At 38.4% G+C, this 18,016-nt stretch overlaps 1 protein-coding gene across 15 annotated transcripts in view; it reads right to left on the bottom strand.

Annotated features, from left to right (window-relative positions):
* TENM1 (teneurin transmembrane protein 1) overlaps positions 1-18,016 on the bottom strand; it is a 1,415,133-nt gene that overhangs the window by 229,545 nt on the left and 1,167,572 nt on the right. For 14 of the 15 annotated variants that reach the window (XM_075132522.1, XM_075132521.1, XM_048862940.2 and 11 more), the window contains one exon: positions 9,684-9,924. The exons of the other annotated variant lie outside the window; for it this stretch is intronic. In XM_075132522.1, the coding sequence (XP_074988623.1) occupies positions 9,684-9,924 (241 nt within the window). The remainder of the gene's footprint in view (positions 1-9,683; positions 9,925-18,016) is intronic. 15 annotated transcript variants of the gene reach the window in all.

The raw sequence follows: 18,016 nt of genomic DNA, 5'->3' as shown, positions 1-18,016 counted from the left end.
TGCCTAGGTGACTACAGACCCAGACCCTTGGATCTTAAGAACAATGAACAATCCTCCCAACACTTGCACCCCCCCTTTCCTGGGAAGTGTTGGATAAAAAGCCTCACCAATTTGCATAGATGACCACAGACCCAAACCCTTGGATCTGAGAACAATGAAAAAGCATTCAGTTTTCTTACAAGAAGACTTTTAATAAAAATAGAAGTAAATAGAAATAAAGAAATCCCCCCTGTAAAATCAGGATGGTAGATATCTTACAGGGTAATTAGATTCAAAAACATAGAGAACCCCTCTAGGCAAAACCTTAAGTTACAAAAAAGATACACAGACAGAAATAGTTATTCTATTCAGCACAATTCTTTTCTCAGCCATTTAAAGAAATCATAATCTAACACATACCTAGCTAGATTACTTACTAAAAGTTCTAAGACTCCATTCCTGGTCTATCCCCGGCAGAAATCAGCATATGACAGACACACAGACCCTTTGTTTCTCTCCCTCCTCCCAGCTTTTGAAAGTATCTTGTCTCCTCATTGGTCATTTTGGTCAGGTGCCAGCGAGGTTACCTTTAGCTTCTTAACCCTGTACAGGTGAGAGGAGCTTTCCCCTGGCCAGGAGGGATTTCAAAGGGGTTTACCCTTCCCTTTATATTTATGACAGTCTTTTTTATAGCCTTCATTGGCCATATAGTGAAAAAGCAGTCAAGTGGTTTGAGCATTGGCCTGCCAAACCCAGGGTTGTGAGTTTAATCCTTGAGGGGGCCATTTGGGATCTGGGGCAAAAATTGGGGATTGGTCCTGCTTTGAGCAGGGGGTTGGACTAGATAACCTCCTGAGGTCCCTTCCAACCCTGGGATTCTATGAGAAGTCAGTCTTGAAAATATCAGTGTGTGTTTTATTATAATAGTATTTGACAATAGATTACTACTGTTAAAGGAATTTATGTGTGTCTATTCTAAAATGATTTTCTGTGGTTTATACATTACATTCATCATAATATTGCCAGGTTTCAGTGCAGTGGATGGTTTAAAAAAGAATCCAGTGGGAGTTCCAAGTAACCCTATGGGCTGCTTGGCACAGGCCCTGAGCACAGCACTATATGCTGTGGGAGTGTGCCCCCATGTGTCACATATACCCATGTGGCTTCCCATATCTCATCTCTCCTACCTCCTGTGTGGAAGAGAGGAATGGGCTGGGACTTGGGCTTCCAGCCAGGGTCCCTGGTTTGGCTTGATAGTACAGAGGGGGTATTGTCCTCATACCAACCCTCAGGTCTTTAGAACCCAGAGCCATTGCTGCCCAGTTGAAATCTGCACTAGAAAGTCCTGAAGGTGGTCTTGTAAGTGATTCCCCATTGGTTAATAGTTTTAATAAAGTTTCAGTCTCCAAATTCAACCATACTATGATGTACGTATCTCACTGTTTCCATGTCTGCATTAGTTTGATGTTTTGATCATGCCAAAATGTAAGAATCTAAAGTTTGCTGCCTAAAAACTAAAAATGTAGTTTAAATAAGCAGAGTTGAGGCAAAGGCAACTTTGAAAATGTTGTACAGTGTATCTATATATTGAGTAAAACTATTGTAACGTTTTAGCAGAGTGTGAAGATTTTCAATTTAGTAAGGCCTTTGTGTTATGCTTCTAATTGAGTATATTGTAATGCTTATACTGTAGTTAGATTGATCAATACCTGGTAAGCAGTGAGAAAATCATATCTATCTAGAAGCTGGAATTTCAAATTTTTTCATATTCCATTTTTAATCTTCACCTCTAGAGAGATTAACTTATTGCTTTGCCCGTTTACATCAACAGACTGCATTTGCCTATATGACATAGTAAAGTCAGCATGAGACTGGGGGTCAAGAACTTCTGAGTTCTAATTCCAGGTCTGTCACTTACCAAGGGACCGATCCAATTATCATTAAAGTTAATGAAAATGAGTCTTTTGGCTTCAAAAGTAGCTAGAGTCGGCCATTCCAGAGTAGCCTTGATAATTTAGGCCTTGTCTATGCTGGCAAGTTACTGCGCAGTAAAGCAGCTTTCTGCGGTGCAACTCCCGAGGTGTAGACACTGCCAAGCCACTTAGTGTGCAGAAACTCCTCAGTTGCAGTGCTGCAAAAAACCCACCTCAATGAGAGTCGTAAGCCTTAAAGCGCAGAGGCTCCAGCGCTGTATTGGCAGTGTAAACACATTACAGCACAGAAAGCAATCAGTTGGCCTCCGGAAGTGTCCCATAATCCCTCAAGTGGCCACTCTGCTCATTGTTTTGAACTCAGCTGCCCTGGAGACATGCGCCCCTCCCCTTTCAAAGCTCCGTTTTTTGACAGGCCCTGTATGCTGTGCTGATGTGCTCTGGGACACAAAGCAAACCATTAATGTGGAATGCTCATGCTATTGAACACAGAAGCAGGTGTGTGTGTGTGTGTGTGTGTGTGTGTGAGAGAGATTGTTGTGCGTGTGTGTGTGTGTGAGAGAGAGAGAGAGAGAGATTGTTGTGCGTGTGTGTGAGAGAGAGATTGTTGTGCGTGTGTGCGTGTGAGAGAGAGAGAGAGAGAGATTGTTGTGCAGAGAGCTGGGGAGGGAGACGGGGGCTGATGTCGGGTTTCCTTCTCCCCCTGCCTCAGGACTGGGGGTTGCTTCCTGCCACTGGCTGAACTTACAAGACAGCATGTTGACACACTCGCTGTCCCCCAAAACACACTGTCTCTCTCACCCCATATACCCCCTCCTGCCACACACTCTCCCCCCCCCAACCCCCATTTCAGTTGAAAGCGGCTGGCAATGTAGTAGGATGCACATGGAACAGTGGGATTGGGAAACCTGCATCATGTGACACTGTGCCTGCCCCATGAGGCATTGCAAGAGCTGCTAATGTGCATGCGCTCATCCATCACAAGGAGCACAGCGCGGACATTCAACAGTGGTTTCATTCCAGCGCGTTAATAAAAGTGGTATAGCTTGTTGCGCAGAAACTTGCCAGTGTAGACATACCCTGAGTCACCCTATCTTCACCACTTGATTTAAGCCCTGATCTAACCCTCACTCTGAAGTCAATGGCAGTCTTTCGATTGACTTCAGCAAGAGTTGGAATAGGCCATTAAAATCTCTGCCTCATAAGCTATACAACTGTTGTAGCTCAGTCTGTAAATAAATGAACATTTTAACAGTTAGAATCCACTAATACTTGAGAGGGGCCAGGTCCAAAATACTCCTAGATAGGCCCCCAAATATCCACATACTCAAAGGTACAGCCAACAGCCATGCTGCAATGTAACTGTTGCAAATTTCACTTACAGATAACTATGCTTGCAAGGGATACACCGCAGCATGTACCTAAATAGCATTTTACTTTCCAAATATTTCAAGGGGCTACATATTTTCTGGGAATCACTTCCAAATCATCCTACTGCCCCAAGCTATATCAAACAGTGTGGACATAGGAAAAGGAAATTTTGCCTATCTATACTGTGAGCCTCTATATGTGATGCTCCTGTTCTCCAAACCAATTCAAACCCTCTGGATTTAATCTGGCATCACTCTTTTCCCGTCTAAAATAACATTCATTTTGTCTGTTTCTATTTTAGCAAATGAGATTGTCATGCTTCATGGAAGGCTGCCAGGCCTACTGGGCCACTAGCTATTATACAAAAACTGCATATTTTTACCCTGGTTTCTTACTTTATATGCATTACATTAAATTAATTAATGAGGGGACATAACCTAGAATATGATGTTAGATTCAGAAAGGATTAAAATACCTATACATCCAAAATATTTATCATGGTGTTCCAGTGGAGCTGCAACTTGACCCTCTCCCAAAGAAAAATTGCTGTGGAGTATATGAACAATTTAAAATGTTTTCATCCATAGTGACTGGGTTCTAAATTATGCAAGAGAAGAAGGAACCTGAAGTGCCATAGTGGGAGACATTAAAATTGTATCTCATTGTAGATGACAAATTTTTATATTTTTATTTCCATAATACAAGGTTTGTTCCTGCATTGCTAAATTGAGGATTGTATTTAAAGCCATTTTATTTTAAATTCAGGGTCAAATTTACAGCCTTACATTTTTTTTAACAATTCAGAAATTTGAAGTTTTCAGATCCTCTCTTCTGCACAGTGACAATACATGGTACTTTCAGAATGAGTTTCTAACCCTTGTCATGACTTTTCTTTTAAATATAATCTCTAGGGAGGTTAGATTTATTGTTTAATTAGACAGAAAATGACAAAATACAAGAGACATGTCACAGTAACAGATATTGAACAATGTGGTTTAAAAGAAAGCTCATAAGAAATGAAATCACTCTACATTTATTTTCAGAATAATAAAGAGTAAGTTAAAATTAACTCAAGAGTAGGCTTCTTTCACAAATAATTTATTAACTAAGGCTATTGTCTAAATGGTAATTGTTTCCCTATCTGTTGATTCATGAGTACTCTACAGCTCCCCCATAGGCTGCTCCACTTGCCCTGGAGAAGGCTATGTGATTTTTATTTTCACTTTATGCAACCATCCAAACCTGTTCCTTTACTTACAGGGTCAGAGGTGGTTCTACCCAATAAGACTCAGCAACAGTGGGTTCCCAAGTGTTTGAAAGAAGTGGTTCTACCCTGTCTGCATGACAGCCAGTCAACCACAGCAGAGTTTTTAAAATTGTTACGATCTTGGCTGAACTAAAGAACAGAACTCAGGCAAACAGTAGTAATGGGACTTCAACAAGCTAGATTCTTTCCTCCTGAAGCAACAATCAGTGTACACTTGGGAGATGACAAAAGCAACCCTTTTATTTTGGGACCATCTCACTGGCTATCAGAGGCAGGATCCATACCCTGCTCACGTCCAGTGATCAAGGATAAAAAGGCACACTAGGTTTTCATCTCCCCAACAATTCTGCAATTTTCAAGCATGGAGCAGAGATTTCTTGATTTCAGCCTTGAACACTAGTCCAGCTTAACCTGGCCACCGAGACCACAGACAGCTTTCTAGGGTTTAGGCAGCCACATACGTGCTCCTCTGATTAGGGCAAATTCTGTTTGTTTATGTATATGCTTAAATAAGAAGGTGGCAGTATAATCATAATTAAAAAACATCCTGGTAAGTGATAGTCATAAGATTTCCAGTGTAAGTAGACTACATCATAAACAAGATGGTATCCTTAGAAAAACAGAAGTTTATGGATCCTACAATGTTTCTGAGCATTGGTTCCGTATAGAGATGGGGCTTGACTACATGGTCAGTTAGAGCACAGCAAGTTAAGAGTGTAATCTACAGTGCACCAGCTTGCCGCACACTAAGTCACCATGTGGAACTTGCTTGAAAACTTTTAGCGCACAGTAGCAGGGTCCACATGGTGACTTAGTGCGTGGCAGACCAGTTTGCTGCAGATTAACATCCTAGCTGCTATGCACTAGGTCTCTCCATGTAGACAAGCATTCGAGCCTAACATAGATCATAGATGATTAGGGTTGAAAGAGACCTCAGGAGGTCATCTAGTCCAACCCTTTCCTCAAAGAATCCCCACATTTGGAGAGTTTAGAACCAAATCCAAACTTTATTGCTTAGATGTATTGCTAATTAGACAATAGCTAAAAATCATAGGTGGCTTGAATCCCAAGTGCCTCCCCTATTTTTCTAACATTTTTAAGTTAAGTATATGAATTAATGATAACTGAATCTCAGGTTCATGGCCTGATACCACAATGCCCTCTTTAGAGGGGTTATTACCAGGATGCCCAGGCTACTTAAATGAAGTTTTCTTTGCCACAGTACCTTGGGCATAGACAGTACACTGAAGTAGATTTCAGCCCACTCAGCATCTTATTGCTAACATGCTAAATGGGTTAGAGGAACTAGAATGAAAGTTAATAAAAATGAAGGAATACGCAAACGTGTAAAACACTTTAGTCCAAAATACAGAAATGAAAATAAACACTTTGGGGGGAAATCAAAGTTAAAAAAGGTTTGTTGCTTTTAACAGCAAATTAATGAAAGTTATTGTGAATCTAGTCTTTCAGAAAACATGTGCAAAGTTGTACTCAAAATAAGCACATCCAAAGCTTGATCTGACTTATCCACAAAAAGGGCACCATAGCATAACACAAAAAGGACTAAGATTAGTATTACAGTTAGAAACAACATTTTAAAATGCCATTTTTCCATCTTACATTGGAGCTGACTGAAATAAAGGAATAGTGAAGTACAAGGAAAACACAGCAAGAAGTGGAATACTTACAATAATATTGATATAAGAGGGCACAGAAGAGAGGGGAAATATGCTTTACTGAGTTGTCTGAGTTTAAAATGTACCCTATAAAAAGCAGTAAGCCACATTCAGATGGGGCTGTCAAAGTTAATGACAATATATGGCACTGTAAATCAGAAGATTTGAAAGATTAGAGCAAAGTATCTATGAATCCTGAAAAACACAATTTTAGAGGGGAGGAAGGGAATAGGCAATAGATTGTGCTTACTTTATCCTGGGGGAGAAAAATCAATTATGTAAGATGTCAATAATATTATGGTGCTAAAAAAGAGAATTAATGGTACCTGTGTTTTATGTTATGCGAGATCTTTGCAGACTTTTGTTGAAAATATTTACAAATTATGATCTATGTGTTGCAATGAAATTAATGCATGTTCATAAGTCATTTTAATAGTAAATAAGTTGTTCTCAGTACTGTATGTGAACACATATTATGCAATTGTGTATATGCACATATATCACTCTCTTGGATGGCTATACTCAGTCAATTGTCAGTCCAACCTGCTGGATCCTTTGCAGATTCACTTTTCCTCCTACCTCTTTGTCAGCAGCTTCTCTCATACCTCCTCCACTAAAGAGTCCTATATGTACTTTACTTTTTTTTTTCTTTTGAGTTTATTTTAATGCAAAATGGCTCATGGTTGGGGAAAATAGTTCCCTATCATATTAATTAATACAGGAGAAGGAACTGTCTTGTTATTAAGGAATGGGACCTGGCAGTTCTGAACTCCATTTCTGCCTCTGCCAAATACATCTTTTGTGAACTTGGGGAAGTCACTTCATCCGTCTGTGCCTCAATCTATCCATCCAGGAACTGAGATGACAACTCATCCATGCATGCGGATGTAGTGAGGATTAATTCATTATTATTAAACTTTAGTCAGAAGCAAGAAGTATTAGTAGAATTTCTGTTTTACCTTGTTATATAAGATATAATAAATACAATGTGTTACAATATAGAAGCAATTCTAAAATATACTGTTTCATTACCCACTCTTTTAGGTCTGACCTTTTCAATTCAATACGGATCTTCAAAATCTAATTACATAAGAGTATGTTTCTAATCTCAATACAGTAAATATATTTTTAGAATTATGGAATTTTCCTTCATGTAAATGTGAAATATTACATATCTGCCACTATGGGTAGGCTGAGAAGCTTGCTCCATTTCTGATTATCTGTAGTAAACAGGATTTATAGGCCACATGATTAGTTCTCGGAAGTCTTTTCCTGTATGAAAAAAAATATCTCTAAATCTATGTGCCTATAGCTAGATTGTGCAAACCCTGGTGAGGTTTAAGGATTAACATGAGATATTATTGGATGTAAGTACTGAACATGTGCATTCTGATTTTTTTCCAGTTATTAAGGTAGGGCATAAATTAATGTCTCTAAATCTATTCTTCAATTGCAAATGTTCTAAAAAAATCTGCTTATGCATATTAGGTAGATTTGAGTACTATTATACAAGAAATATTTAGCACTGAAATACAGCCACCATTGCCATATTACTTGTATTTTCTAAGACTATTTTCAATTGTAGTGTATGTGTGAGTGGGGGGAGAACCTGGAGATTTAACCATTTCATTTTCTTGTCCCATCTGATCACCCATGGTGAAGGGGAAAAAGCAACAATCTCTTTTCTCTAATGCTGTGTTGTGCGCTCTAGGCCTTTTCTTCTTACTCTTGAATTACTTCAGAGTAAACCAAATATGCTTTTTCTGGCCTCAGCTTTTATATAAGACCCTACATTATGAAATTCTGCTAAGGACTTCACACATAATTTAAAGATGATATCTTGCCTGGTTATAGGAAGTATGTGGGTGAAATCTGGGCAAACATGGTAAAATGTAAATTTCAGATGGAAGCATCAGAAATATATCAGGGGGACCATATTATGTATCAATTTTAAAATACTCATTTTCTGACCAAAAATTTAAGTTGTGCATTCATTTGATGGAGTTGACATACCCCTTGATTCCTTGCCTGGCATTCATTTTTCAAGCAAATAACATACCAAAGTCTTAACTCAGAAAATAATAATGATCACAATTAAATCAGCCCATCCTTTCATGTCAAATTTACACCCTTTCAGAAGGGAGTAACTTATTCAAAGCAACACTGGTATATTGTAGTAGCCAAATTATATAAAGAAGTATGTTGCATACTTTGTTCTGAGTCAAGTCAAAACAATTTCATCTCATTGCAAGACCACCAAATTTTTCCCTTGGATAATAGTTAAATAAGTGCACATGTATGTTTGAAAGGGAAAATGCTTTTGTGAAAGTACCCGTTATATTAAATAGTTAGGGTTACATTTGTGTGAAATTCATCAATTTCAGGACATGTGGGGAAAACTGAACACTTGGTGTTTTGAACTAACCTGAAAACCAAATGCAAGCACCAGCCAAGACTACTCAGGTTCAGACTCACAATGTTCCATGTGGGGAAGGAGAAGCTTGTGCAAAACTCAGTAACTAATTTACTCAAAAGGTCTATAAAATGGCCCAAGTTTCAGGTTGATAATTAGACAGGACTTGAATGTTTGAAAATTGGAAAAACTTGAATGGCACAGCTCTGATTAATGGCCTATAAAAGTAGCTGTTCAGATTACAATAACAGCTTTCAACCGAAAAAGTCAAGGATATTCAAGGATAGTCACCTCAGGAGACAGAATTTGTCTCTCTACATTATAGATTCTTTCCGAATTGGAAAGGTATTTTATTCAGATTATCATTTTGCAAACTATTATTCAAGTAAATTATCCAAAGCTCAATCCTTGACTTCAGTATTTGTTTTTTGAGGCAATAAGGCTTTCATAATCAGGCCTCAGATCATCAATTGAACGCAATGTTGATTCTATAATCATTTCTGAAACCTCAAGCCATTTTGGCCTTCTTTTGCTTATACGTATCTGAAGACATCCTGGATGTTTATGTACAATGATAATTTCTTGGGGATTGTTTCACACCTGGGGTTTATAAGGAGGCCAAAGACTGCAGGCTGAATGCTTTCAGATCCTATGGAGTGCAGAGATTCCCTGAAGCATGGTCTTCATGCGGAGTTTCTTTGATGCTTCTAAGGCAAAATGCCTCTTGCCACATAAGATGAGGCTGCATAGGTGCACAGATGTGTGTATGCACATTTACAACTAATAAGCACAGAATGCACACTTCTTGAACACATCTTTGGTGTTCAATTACCCCTCCCGCAACACTTTTCAAAATGTGCTTTTCTGAGCATTAATGATACAGGTTAACTAATAACATGATGATAATAATGCTTCACATCAAAAAGCTTTGTGTGTCCTGAATGACACAGCCATTCTTTCTCTCACTCCTATTATTTTCTCATCTCATCCTCAGACCCCACCCCCCCTTTAAACTCTTAAGAATAGTAGGCTCCGTTTATATATACCTTGTCTCCAATGGTATATTACTATTCAAGACCCAGCTGTTATGGAGATGTACGGAATCTTGCATACTGGTTGGAGGGGTTTGAGCAGCTGGACTGGGCTGACTGCGGGTTGTCATTGATCTTTTCTGGAGAGAATCTGCTGTTGGAGGTGGTTTTCTGCTGCAGGTGCATGCATGTGGTGGTGGTGGAGGGGGTGGGAGTGGTCTGAATGTGAACTGGTTACGTGGGCTGCCCGGTATATCTAAAAAAAAGCAAACCAGAAAGACAAGACAAACAAAGCCATAGAGTTACTATTTTAAACAGCAATCAGAAAAGTATTGTATTATATTTAACAGGATTACAGTATGGTGTAGTAGAGGTTTAATTTCAGTCAGTCTGTAAAATGTTATTGTAACATATGAATTCATTTAAAATCCTCTTATGAAATAAAGAATATTCACAGATTTGAATTTGTATGTCAATTCTTCAGTGCTGCAGTGGTTAAAATAAATGAAGCAGCACTCACGTAATTTGTCATAGCATTTTTTTTAACAAATAAATAGAAAGAAAGAAAGAAAGAAAGAAAGAAAGAAAGAAAGAAAGAGACAGGTTACAAGAATAAACATCCTGCACTTCAAATCAAAACAGAGAATGATTCAATCAGCCCTCTTCAAAACCATGAAGTAATAAACATCTCCCATGAAATAAGGTTAACAGATTTACACAACTACGTTAATGTATTTGTCAGTTAGGCCTGAGAAAAAGTTCTAGCAGAGACTATCAGTGAGGCAATGATGACACACACCTGGAGAGAAGGTTCTGTGGTATTTAAAAGCAGAGGAGCTGGCAGTCATCATCAGACCAGACTGTAACGTGAATGAAGCTCTTAGTAGGAGCTTTAAGGAAAGGCTGTTGGGTTTGCATAATCACTGTTCTATTACTTGCTAGTACTGTTGTTGCCCAAGACAACTTAGGAGTGTCCTCCTGCTGCTGCTACCTGGAAGACACTAAGACTCCAAAATCTATTATGCAGGAGCAAGAGAGCCAGGGGGAAAATTATGAGCAGCTGAGCAAGGAAATCCCTCAGAGACAGTGTGAAGATGCTACCATTACTTTTTAAGGATTGCTGTAGCTATTGCTTTACTAACAAATAGCTGACAAAATCTGAATACGTTGCTGCCAGTGAACTGTGGTGCTATTGACATGAAAGACCGCCAGCCCCTAAACTGGTGGCTCACATTTGCTAGTATTTCTGCTGCCAGGAAACTTCTCACCCTTCCACAGAGTGTAACTAACTTTTAAGTAATACATTACTAACCCTTAAGCTTTGAGGACTTAAGTCTTTGTGTTTGCATCATATTTACCCCAATGAAACCTGCCAGCTTTTGCATCCTATTTTCATACACACTTGTACACACACAGTCACTCTGACTGGTATGGAGAGTTTCCAAGTGTTCTTCAGAAAGGAAAGGAAAGGAAAGGAAAGGAAAGAGCTCTCAGGGCTTTGAGACCCTCAAATGTCCCATTCTAAGAGCCTGTCTTATACACACATGCGCCAAGGGCAATGCACCTCCTATGGCAAACATTTTACCTCCATGTTACACATTCCCACCCACAAGATAGAATCTTTTGCAAATTTCAGTTTGCATGATCGCAAGCAGATTAGGACTGGAAATGGCAGGAGCTGGTATGAAGCAGTTATAATGACCCTAGGGACAGTCATCAGGCAGCAGTGATCCAACCAGTTTAACTTCCTCCTGCAGTGGGAAGTTCTGCAGTCTACTTTCTTTTTCACGGCCAACTTCACAGTCACTTCTAGTGTAAGGTTTCTCAGATGGTGGGGCACAGGCCAGAAATTGGCTTTGAGGGGATTGCCTCATACTGACTGAGAAACCTCCATTGCCAACAGAGAAAAATAACAGTCACTGATTTCCAGTGGAGCCCAAACAAGCACCTCTCTTCAACTGCCCCAACTGCTTCTGCTGCTCTGTCCCCTCTCTATGCTAACCCAATCCCGCAGCTGCTCTCACTCTCCCCAGACAGCCCAATTTAAATTCTCTGTTTCAATATGCAATTCCTCTGCAGGCTCAATGCTTGTGGCATTGCCTGTGAGTACGAAATGTATGTTGTATGTGTTTGTTATACAGTAACTTCTTTTGGTTGTTGTTTCCAAGGTTTTTTGTTTGTTTGTTTGTTTGTTTTTAATATACCAGTATCTCATTCTAGCAAGGCTACTTGGGATGGAATTCTGATGATCCCCAGAATACACCTCCATATTGGTGCACGTAACAAAATTCATTCTGCACATGGATGTAAAAAATTAGAGGGAACATTGATCCACATAGTAATGCATCCTCCAGCCCTACTACTTCTCCTTTTGCCTCACTACTACCTACTTCCTGTACTGTCACACAGACATCTGTCATAGAGCTCAGTTTGTTCTATGCCACATGTAAATTTTATGCTATGTGGACCCTGAATCCTGTCTATGCTCGTGCAATGGTACTGCCCATTTCTGGTGGCCAGGATGCCTTTGCACCTATGGAGGATGGGAAGAATTTGCCCCGACAATATTAGTACTCAAAATTTACATGTGCACCATATTCCCTGGGGGATTCCACTTTACTGCTGTGGGTAGAAGGAGATTAAACACTATACTTGTCAGCCTTTTGTGTGACTATATCATATAAAACCCTGATTCACAATCTAAGTGGTAGGTGGGGGAGGAGGTGAGAGAGAGAGAGAGAGATAGAGAGATTTAGGAATAGAGCCTCAGCTGGTGTAACTGCTGCAACTTCATTGACTTGAGCTGAAAATCTGGCCTTGAATTTCTAATTAGTTTTTTACAGACTGTTTCTAATTTGCTGAAGTTATTTTTATTTTACTTACTTTGAGACTAAGTCTACATCTCATTAACTTTATTTTTATATCACAGAAAAATGTTGCTTGTGATAAAAAAATGTTTGTGTCTAAATCTGCATACCAATGATTCCTTAGAGCTCTAAATTCACAGTAGACTGTGCAAACTAACTTCATACAAAATCATTTAAATACCTCAGAAGTAAAATTATGAATGGAAATTTGTCTAAAACCAACAAGCACCAAAAGTGTGTGGGTCTGATATGGGAATTAGCTTAGCTGTGAAGTTGTATCCTCCTGTTATTCTTCACATAATGCTATCTATTCATTGCAATACCTGTCTTCGTTCTTTAATTGTTACTGATGGACTACTGTTCAGATATTTTAATTTCTTAGGAAATCAAAAAGTCTATCTATGAAATGCAAATACGGTATATAATTAGTTTTCAATATATTTATTAGCCTGACAGAGGTTACTGTTCACCTAAAAACATAACTACAAAATATGTCCTCAGCCTAAAATTCTCAGTTACAATACTTAGGCTCAGATCATGTTCCCCGTGAAAAAACCTAAAGTAGTGTCCAAGTTCAGGGAAATGGTCTGTGGCCTCAATTGTGCAGCACCATGTGATACAGAAAGAGGTATTTCAAATCTGCCAGCAAATTCCGCCCTGCCCCTGTAGGGTGACTAGTGATGGAAAAACCCATTTCAGATATGGGGTGTCCAATATATCCCCAAAAAGTTTATTTCTCAGAATTTCTCTCATTTCAGGAGGACAAATTCAGGAACAGAAATCTGTTTTCTGAGAATGTTCCTTTGAGGCTATGCTTGTTTTAACACCTCTTTGTTGTCTTTTGGAGGTATTGTATCTTATCCCTTCTTGCTATACAAAAAAATAAACATTTTCATGTTGCTTTGTGTTAGGCATTCTTGCTTTGCTTACTGCAGTGGTAATTCATTCAGATTTTATTTGGAGATATCCTTTGAGCTACTTACTCTCCAAGAGTAAGAATCCTGTGATGATAGTATGTTAAAGAAGGAAAAAATATTTCCTCATAATTCTGCTTTTTTGAAGAGAACATCTCATAGGATTCTTTTTTTTAAAACAGAGTTTGGGTTCTGGGTTGGGGTGGATGTTTTTACTTTGGTTTGGATCAATCCTATTGGAAGGCACTCGGTTAATATCACATGAAAATATACCTATAATCAGAGGCCATATAGCTAAATTGTTATGGAGAAAGGGAAGGGAGGAATAAGAGCCTTTAAAAACATGGATTCTTAACTTCTGCCTAGTGATTCAGGTAGTTGATCTTGATGTTGTAAAGCAAAGCCAAAGAGATGATGGGGAAGTCCATAGAGCATGTTATTGATTTTTTATCTTGTTTCAGGGGTAGTAGATCCCCTTTTAAAATATCACTTTCCTTCACTTGAGTTGTAAGTTAGTTGTAGGGTTTGTAAAGGTTTTCAAACGTGGCATTGTTTTAGTAGTATAGATTTTCATAATATGTTGTCATTTTTATGGTACGTTTGGACTGTGAATGGAGTAATATTCTGAACAAACTGGTTGCCAACCTCAATTCCCTCCTATTATAATGGTTGAACATTGTAAAATTGTAACAGTGATGAGCTCCCAATATTTAATCAAGAAGCTCTATAAAGAATTTCCTCCTTATCTTCTGATAAATCTCACATACCAGGATTGCATGTGCTTCCAGAAAGGAGGGATGAGGGACCGTAGCATTTATTTGTTTACCTGTTTACACAAAATCCTGTAGAGTATACCCCAGTATATCAGAGGGAGTATACCCCTTGGGGAAATTCCCTGAAATCACCTGACCCTTGGTAAAATCTGGTATATTCTAAAAGCAAAATATTTCCTCTTCCGAAGCCTTAACATTAAAAGTAATCTCTGAAAGGGAAGATGCGTAAGTACTGAGATTGGGGTAAAAGTCAACCAAAAAGAGACAGCACCGTGATTTTTTTTCAATTTGTAAGAGGGTTTGTAAAAAGATGATCCAGTAAGCTCAAGAGACTACTCCTCCTCCCCTCAAGAACATCACAGAAAGCTATTCCATACATAGTTCATTATTGATTGAAAATTATTTTTGAGCACAGCTAGTGTAACTCACACACCTCCTGGGTGTGGTGCTCTGTCCTATCTGTGGCACCGAGACTATTTAGAGAGAGAGATTAATGGGTTTGCTCTACAGCATTAGCTAACAACCATATGGCTCTTAGCTCATGCAGTAGAGGCTCATGTATTTAGCTTCAGAGGTCTCAGGTTTGATCCTGCCCAACAACGACCAGGGTCGATCGGTGTTACACTAGGACTTTGGCAGAACTATTTTCATGGCACTTTTGATGGATATTTCATTATCCATTTTCCATCCATAAAACCAGAAATGGGCCAAAAGAAATCTGATGAGGTTCAACAAAGACAAGTGCAGAGTCCTACACTTAGGATGGAAGAATCCAATGCACTGCTACAGGATGAGGACCGACTGGCTAAGCAGCATTTCTGCAGAAAAGGACCTGGGGATTACAGTGGATGAGAAACTGGATATGAGTCAACAGTGTGCCCTTGTTGCCAAGATAGCTAGCGGCATATTGGGCTGCATTAGTAGGAGCATTGCCAGCAGATCGAGGGAAGTGATTATTCCCTTCTATTGGGCACTGGTGAGGCCACACCTGGAGTATTGCGTCCAGTTTTGGGCCCCCCAGTACAGAAAGGATGTGGACAAATTGGAGAGAGTCCAGCGGAGGGTAACGAAAATGATTATGGGGCTGGGGCACATGACTTATGAGGACAGGCTAAGGGAGCTGGGCTTATTCAGTCTGCAGAAGAGAGGAGAGAAGAGTGATTTGATAGCAGCCTTCAACTATCTGAAGGGGGGGTTCCAAAGAGGATGGAACTCGGCTGTTCTCAGTGGTAGCAGATGATAGAACGAGGAGTAATGGTCTCAAGTTGCAGTTGGGGAGGTCTAGGTTGGGTATGAGGAAAAACTATTTCACTAGGAGGGTGGTGAAGCACTGGAATGGGTTACCTAGGGAGGTGGTGGAATCTCCATCCTTAGAGGTTTTTAAGGCCCAGCTTGACAAAGCCCTCGCTGGGATGATTTAATTGAGGTTTGACTAGTTGACCTCCTTAGGTCTCTTCTAACCCTAATCTTTTATGATTCTATTCTATGAATTGAGCTGTTGTATCATTTAGTGACAAGGGAACAGTAGCCTGTATTGCTACCCACTGAAGTATGTCAAAGAGAATATATTGAAAAGTAATGAACCTTAAAAGTTTTGCATTTAATCTGTAGTGCTTTGTAAGTATTTTAATTCTTTCCAGAACCTAAATTCATTATTTATTGCTATATTTCTTCACCAAATATGTACTGGTTGAATTTGAATTAACTTGGAATCCATTATTTAATTAAATAGTAACATATGTTCTGAGAATTTAGTTTTCTATTTAAAAGTTCCCTGGGTGTTAAAACTGCTCAGTTAGAATCAGAGCTGCAATAGTTTATCAAGTGTAGATAAATGAGCATCATCGAAATCTTATTTATGAAAACAAAAACACTGGAATGGATAAATATGAAAGAGTACAATGAGGAGATGTTGGAGGCATTGCGTACTTGGCTAGAAAGACCCCAACCACAGCACTGCACACAGCTCAGAAAGGCATGTAATGAAGAATTGAAAAAGATCAGGTATAGCAAGGACAACAAAGATGAATATCAAAGTGTAAGGCTAGGAGAAGCTTATAGCTCAAGTCCCTGAACCTGCAATAAGATGGAGGCATCTCATTCAGGATCAGGGCCTAAGATGACAAAATAACAATTAAACATGTACTGGAGACAAACAGTATTGTAGCACTGCTTGTTGCTGTATTTAGGCCTCATTTTATTAAGTTCTCATAATCTTAATTTCCACTGAAGTTCTACCATTCTATGAGAGTACATTTTACAAGACATGGTCTGCATGTTTATGTGTGTATGCCCTGTGACCCTAAAAACCCTTAATTATATGTTGCTCATATCTGAACCCCTTCTATTTCTGCTATATTGTTTTTGGGATAGGATGAGCAGAACAAAAGCTAGTACTCCAAATGGGGTCATACAATTGATTTATATATTGACATTATAATATTTTCAATATTATTTTCTATTTCATTTCTTATACATCTTAACATTTTTTGCTTTCCATCTTAAACATGAAATACCTTGCTTTTGTAGGGTTTTTTTTTGTTTTTTCCTAGTCCTACACAATGTCAAACTTTTTGAGTATGAAACACAGAACTCCATCTCAAAGGATGTCTACAAAAGAATACGCAGTTCTGTGCAAAATTAAAACAAATTTATAAGACAATTGAAAGTTTGTAAACTCTCAATTAAAAGATATCTCACAAACGTACAGCATCTAAAGACTCACATATATAATTTCATACCCATTTCTTTTTGAGAGAAAGATGAATCCTACAAATGTCATTATTTAGTGTGTCCTACAAATGCAATACTTTACAATTGCATTACAATTGAATAACATGGGACAATATTCTATTGTTAGTCTCAATAATATCAATGAATATAAAATATTGAGAAATACTGTAATAATAATCATCAAAGTAATGATCTACTTCAATTATAAATTCAGTTCACTATGTTCATACATACCCCATTAAATGTTTTCTTTTAATTCTTAGTGGCAAGTGTACTACAAGTATTCACTTGTATCCCTCACAAGCTAGAGGGTACATCTTAACAGCTTCTAATTTAATTTGTGCACCATTTTAACACAAGTAGATTTGGAAAAATAAGAATGGCAACCCTTTCCTAATATTACTGAAAGATTCATTCATGCTGTTTTTCTTCAAAATATTAAAGTCTAACCATATTTACAAATGAAATATGATGGTTGTAAAATGCAGGTTGCAGTTTAATTCTCATTTTAAAGCATAACCAGCTTTTATGATGACCATTGCTCTAGCTGTGTAATGTGAAGAATGTGTCCCGTGTACAAGCTATTAAGATGTTAAGGATTTCTAAGTTATAAATACTGTACAATGCCTCCCTTTCTTCAGGACCTTTACAGTATAAAATGCTAAACTGCATACCATAATCTCTAAATGATTGAGATGTGTAAGGTTCACCAATTAGCTTGTATAAAAGTATATCCATTTCATGCAGAATACCAGTCTAAAACAGAATGGTGGGGTAGAAGTTACAGCACCATAACAAGACTTCAGTCAAAAAATATTTTTTTCTGAAGGAAATGCTTTGTGAGTATGGGCTCAATCCTGTTTGTTACTGTATACCTCCTCTTAAATACTAACGACCTTTGTTTCCCATTGACTTCAATGCCAACTGGGAACAGTACTCAGAGACTCAAGATCAGACTATTTTAAATTTCAGAGTATATTGGCTAAATTTCCTTTTGGAGTAACTACTTCAGTGGATAACCTGAGCACAGAATTTGACCCATTATTTTCACTTGAAAGACT

The sequence above is a fragment of the Caretta caretta genome, chromosome 9, assembly GCF_965140235.1.
Source record: "Caretta caretta isolate rCarCar2 chromosome 9, rCarCar1.hap1, whole genome shotgun sequence".
NCBI classification, from domain to species: domain Eukaryota; kingdom Metazoa; phylum Chordata; order Testudines; family Cheloniidae; genus Caretta; species Caretta caretta.
Note: the sequence above shows the minus strand (reverse complement) of the source record. Positions and strands in the feature narration are given on the sequence as shown.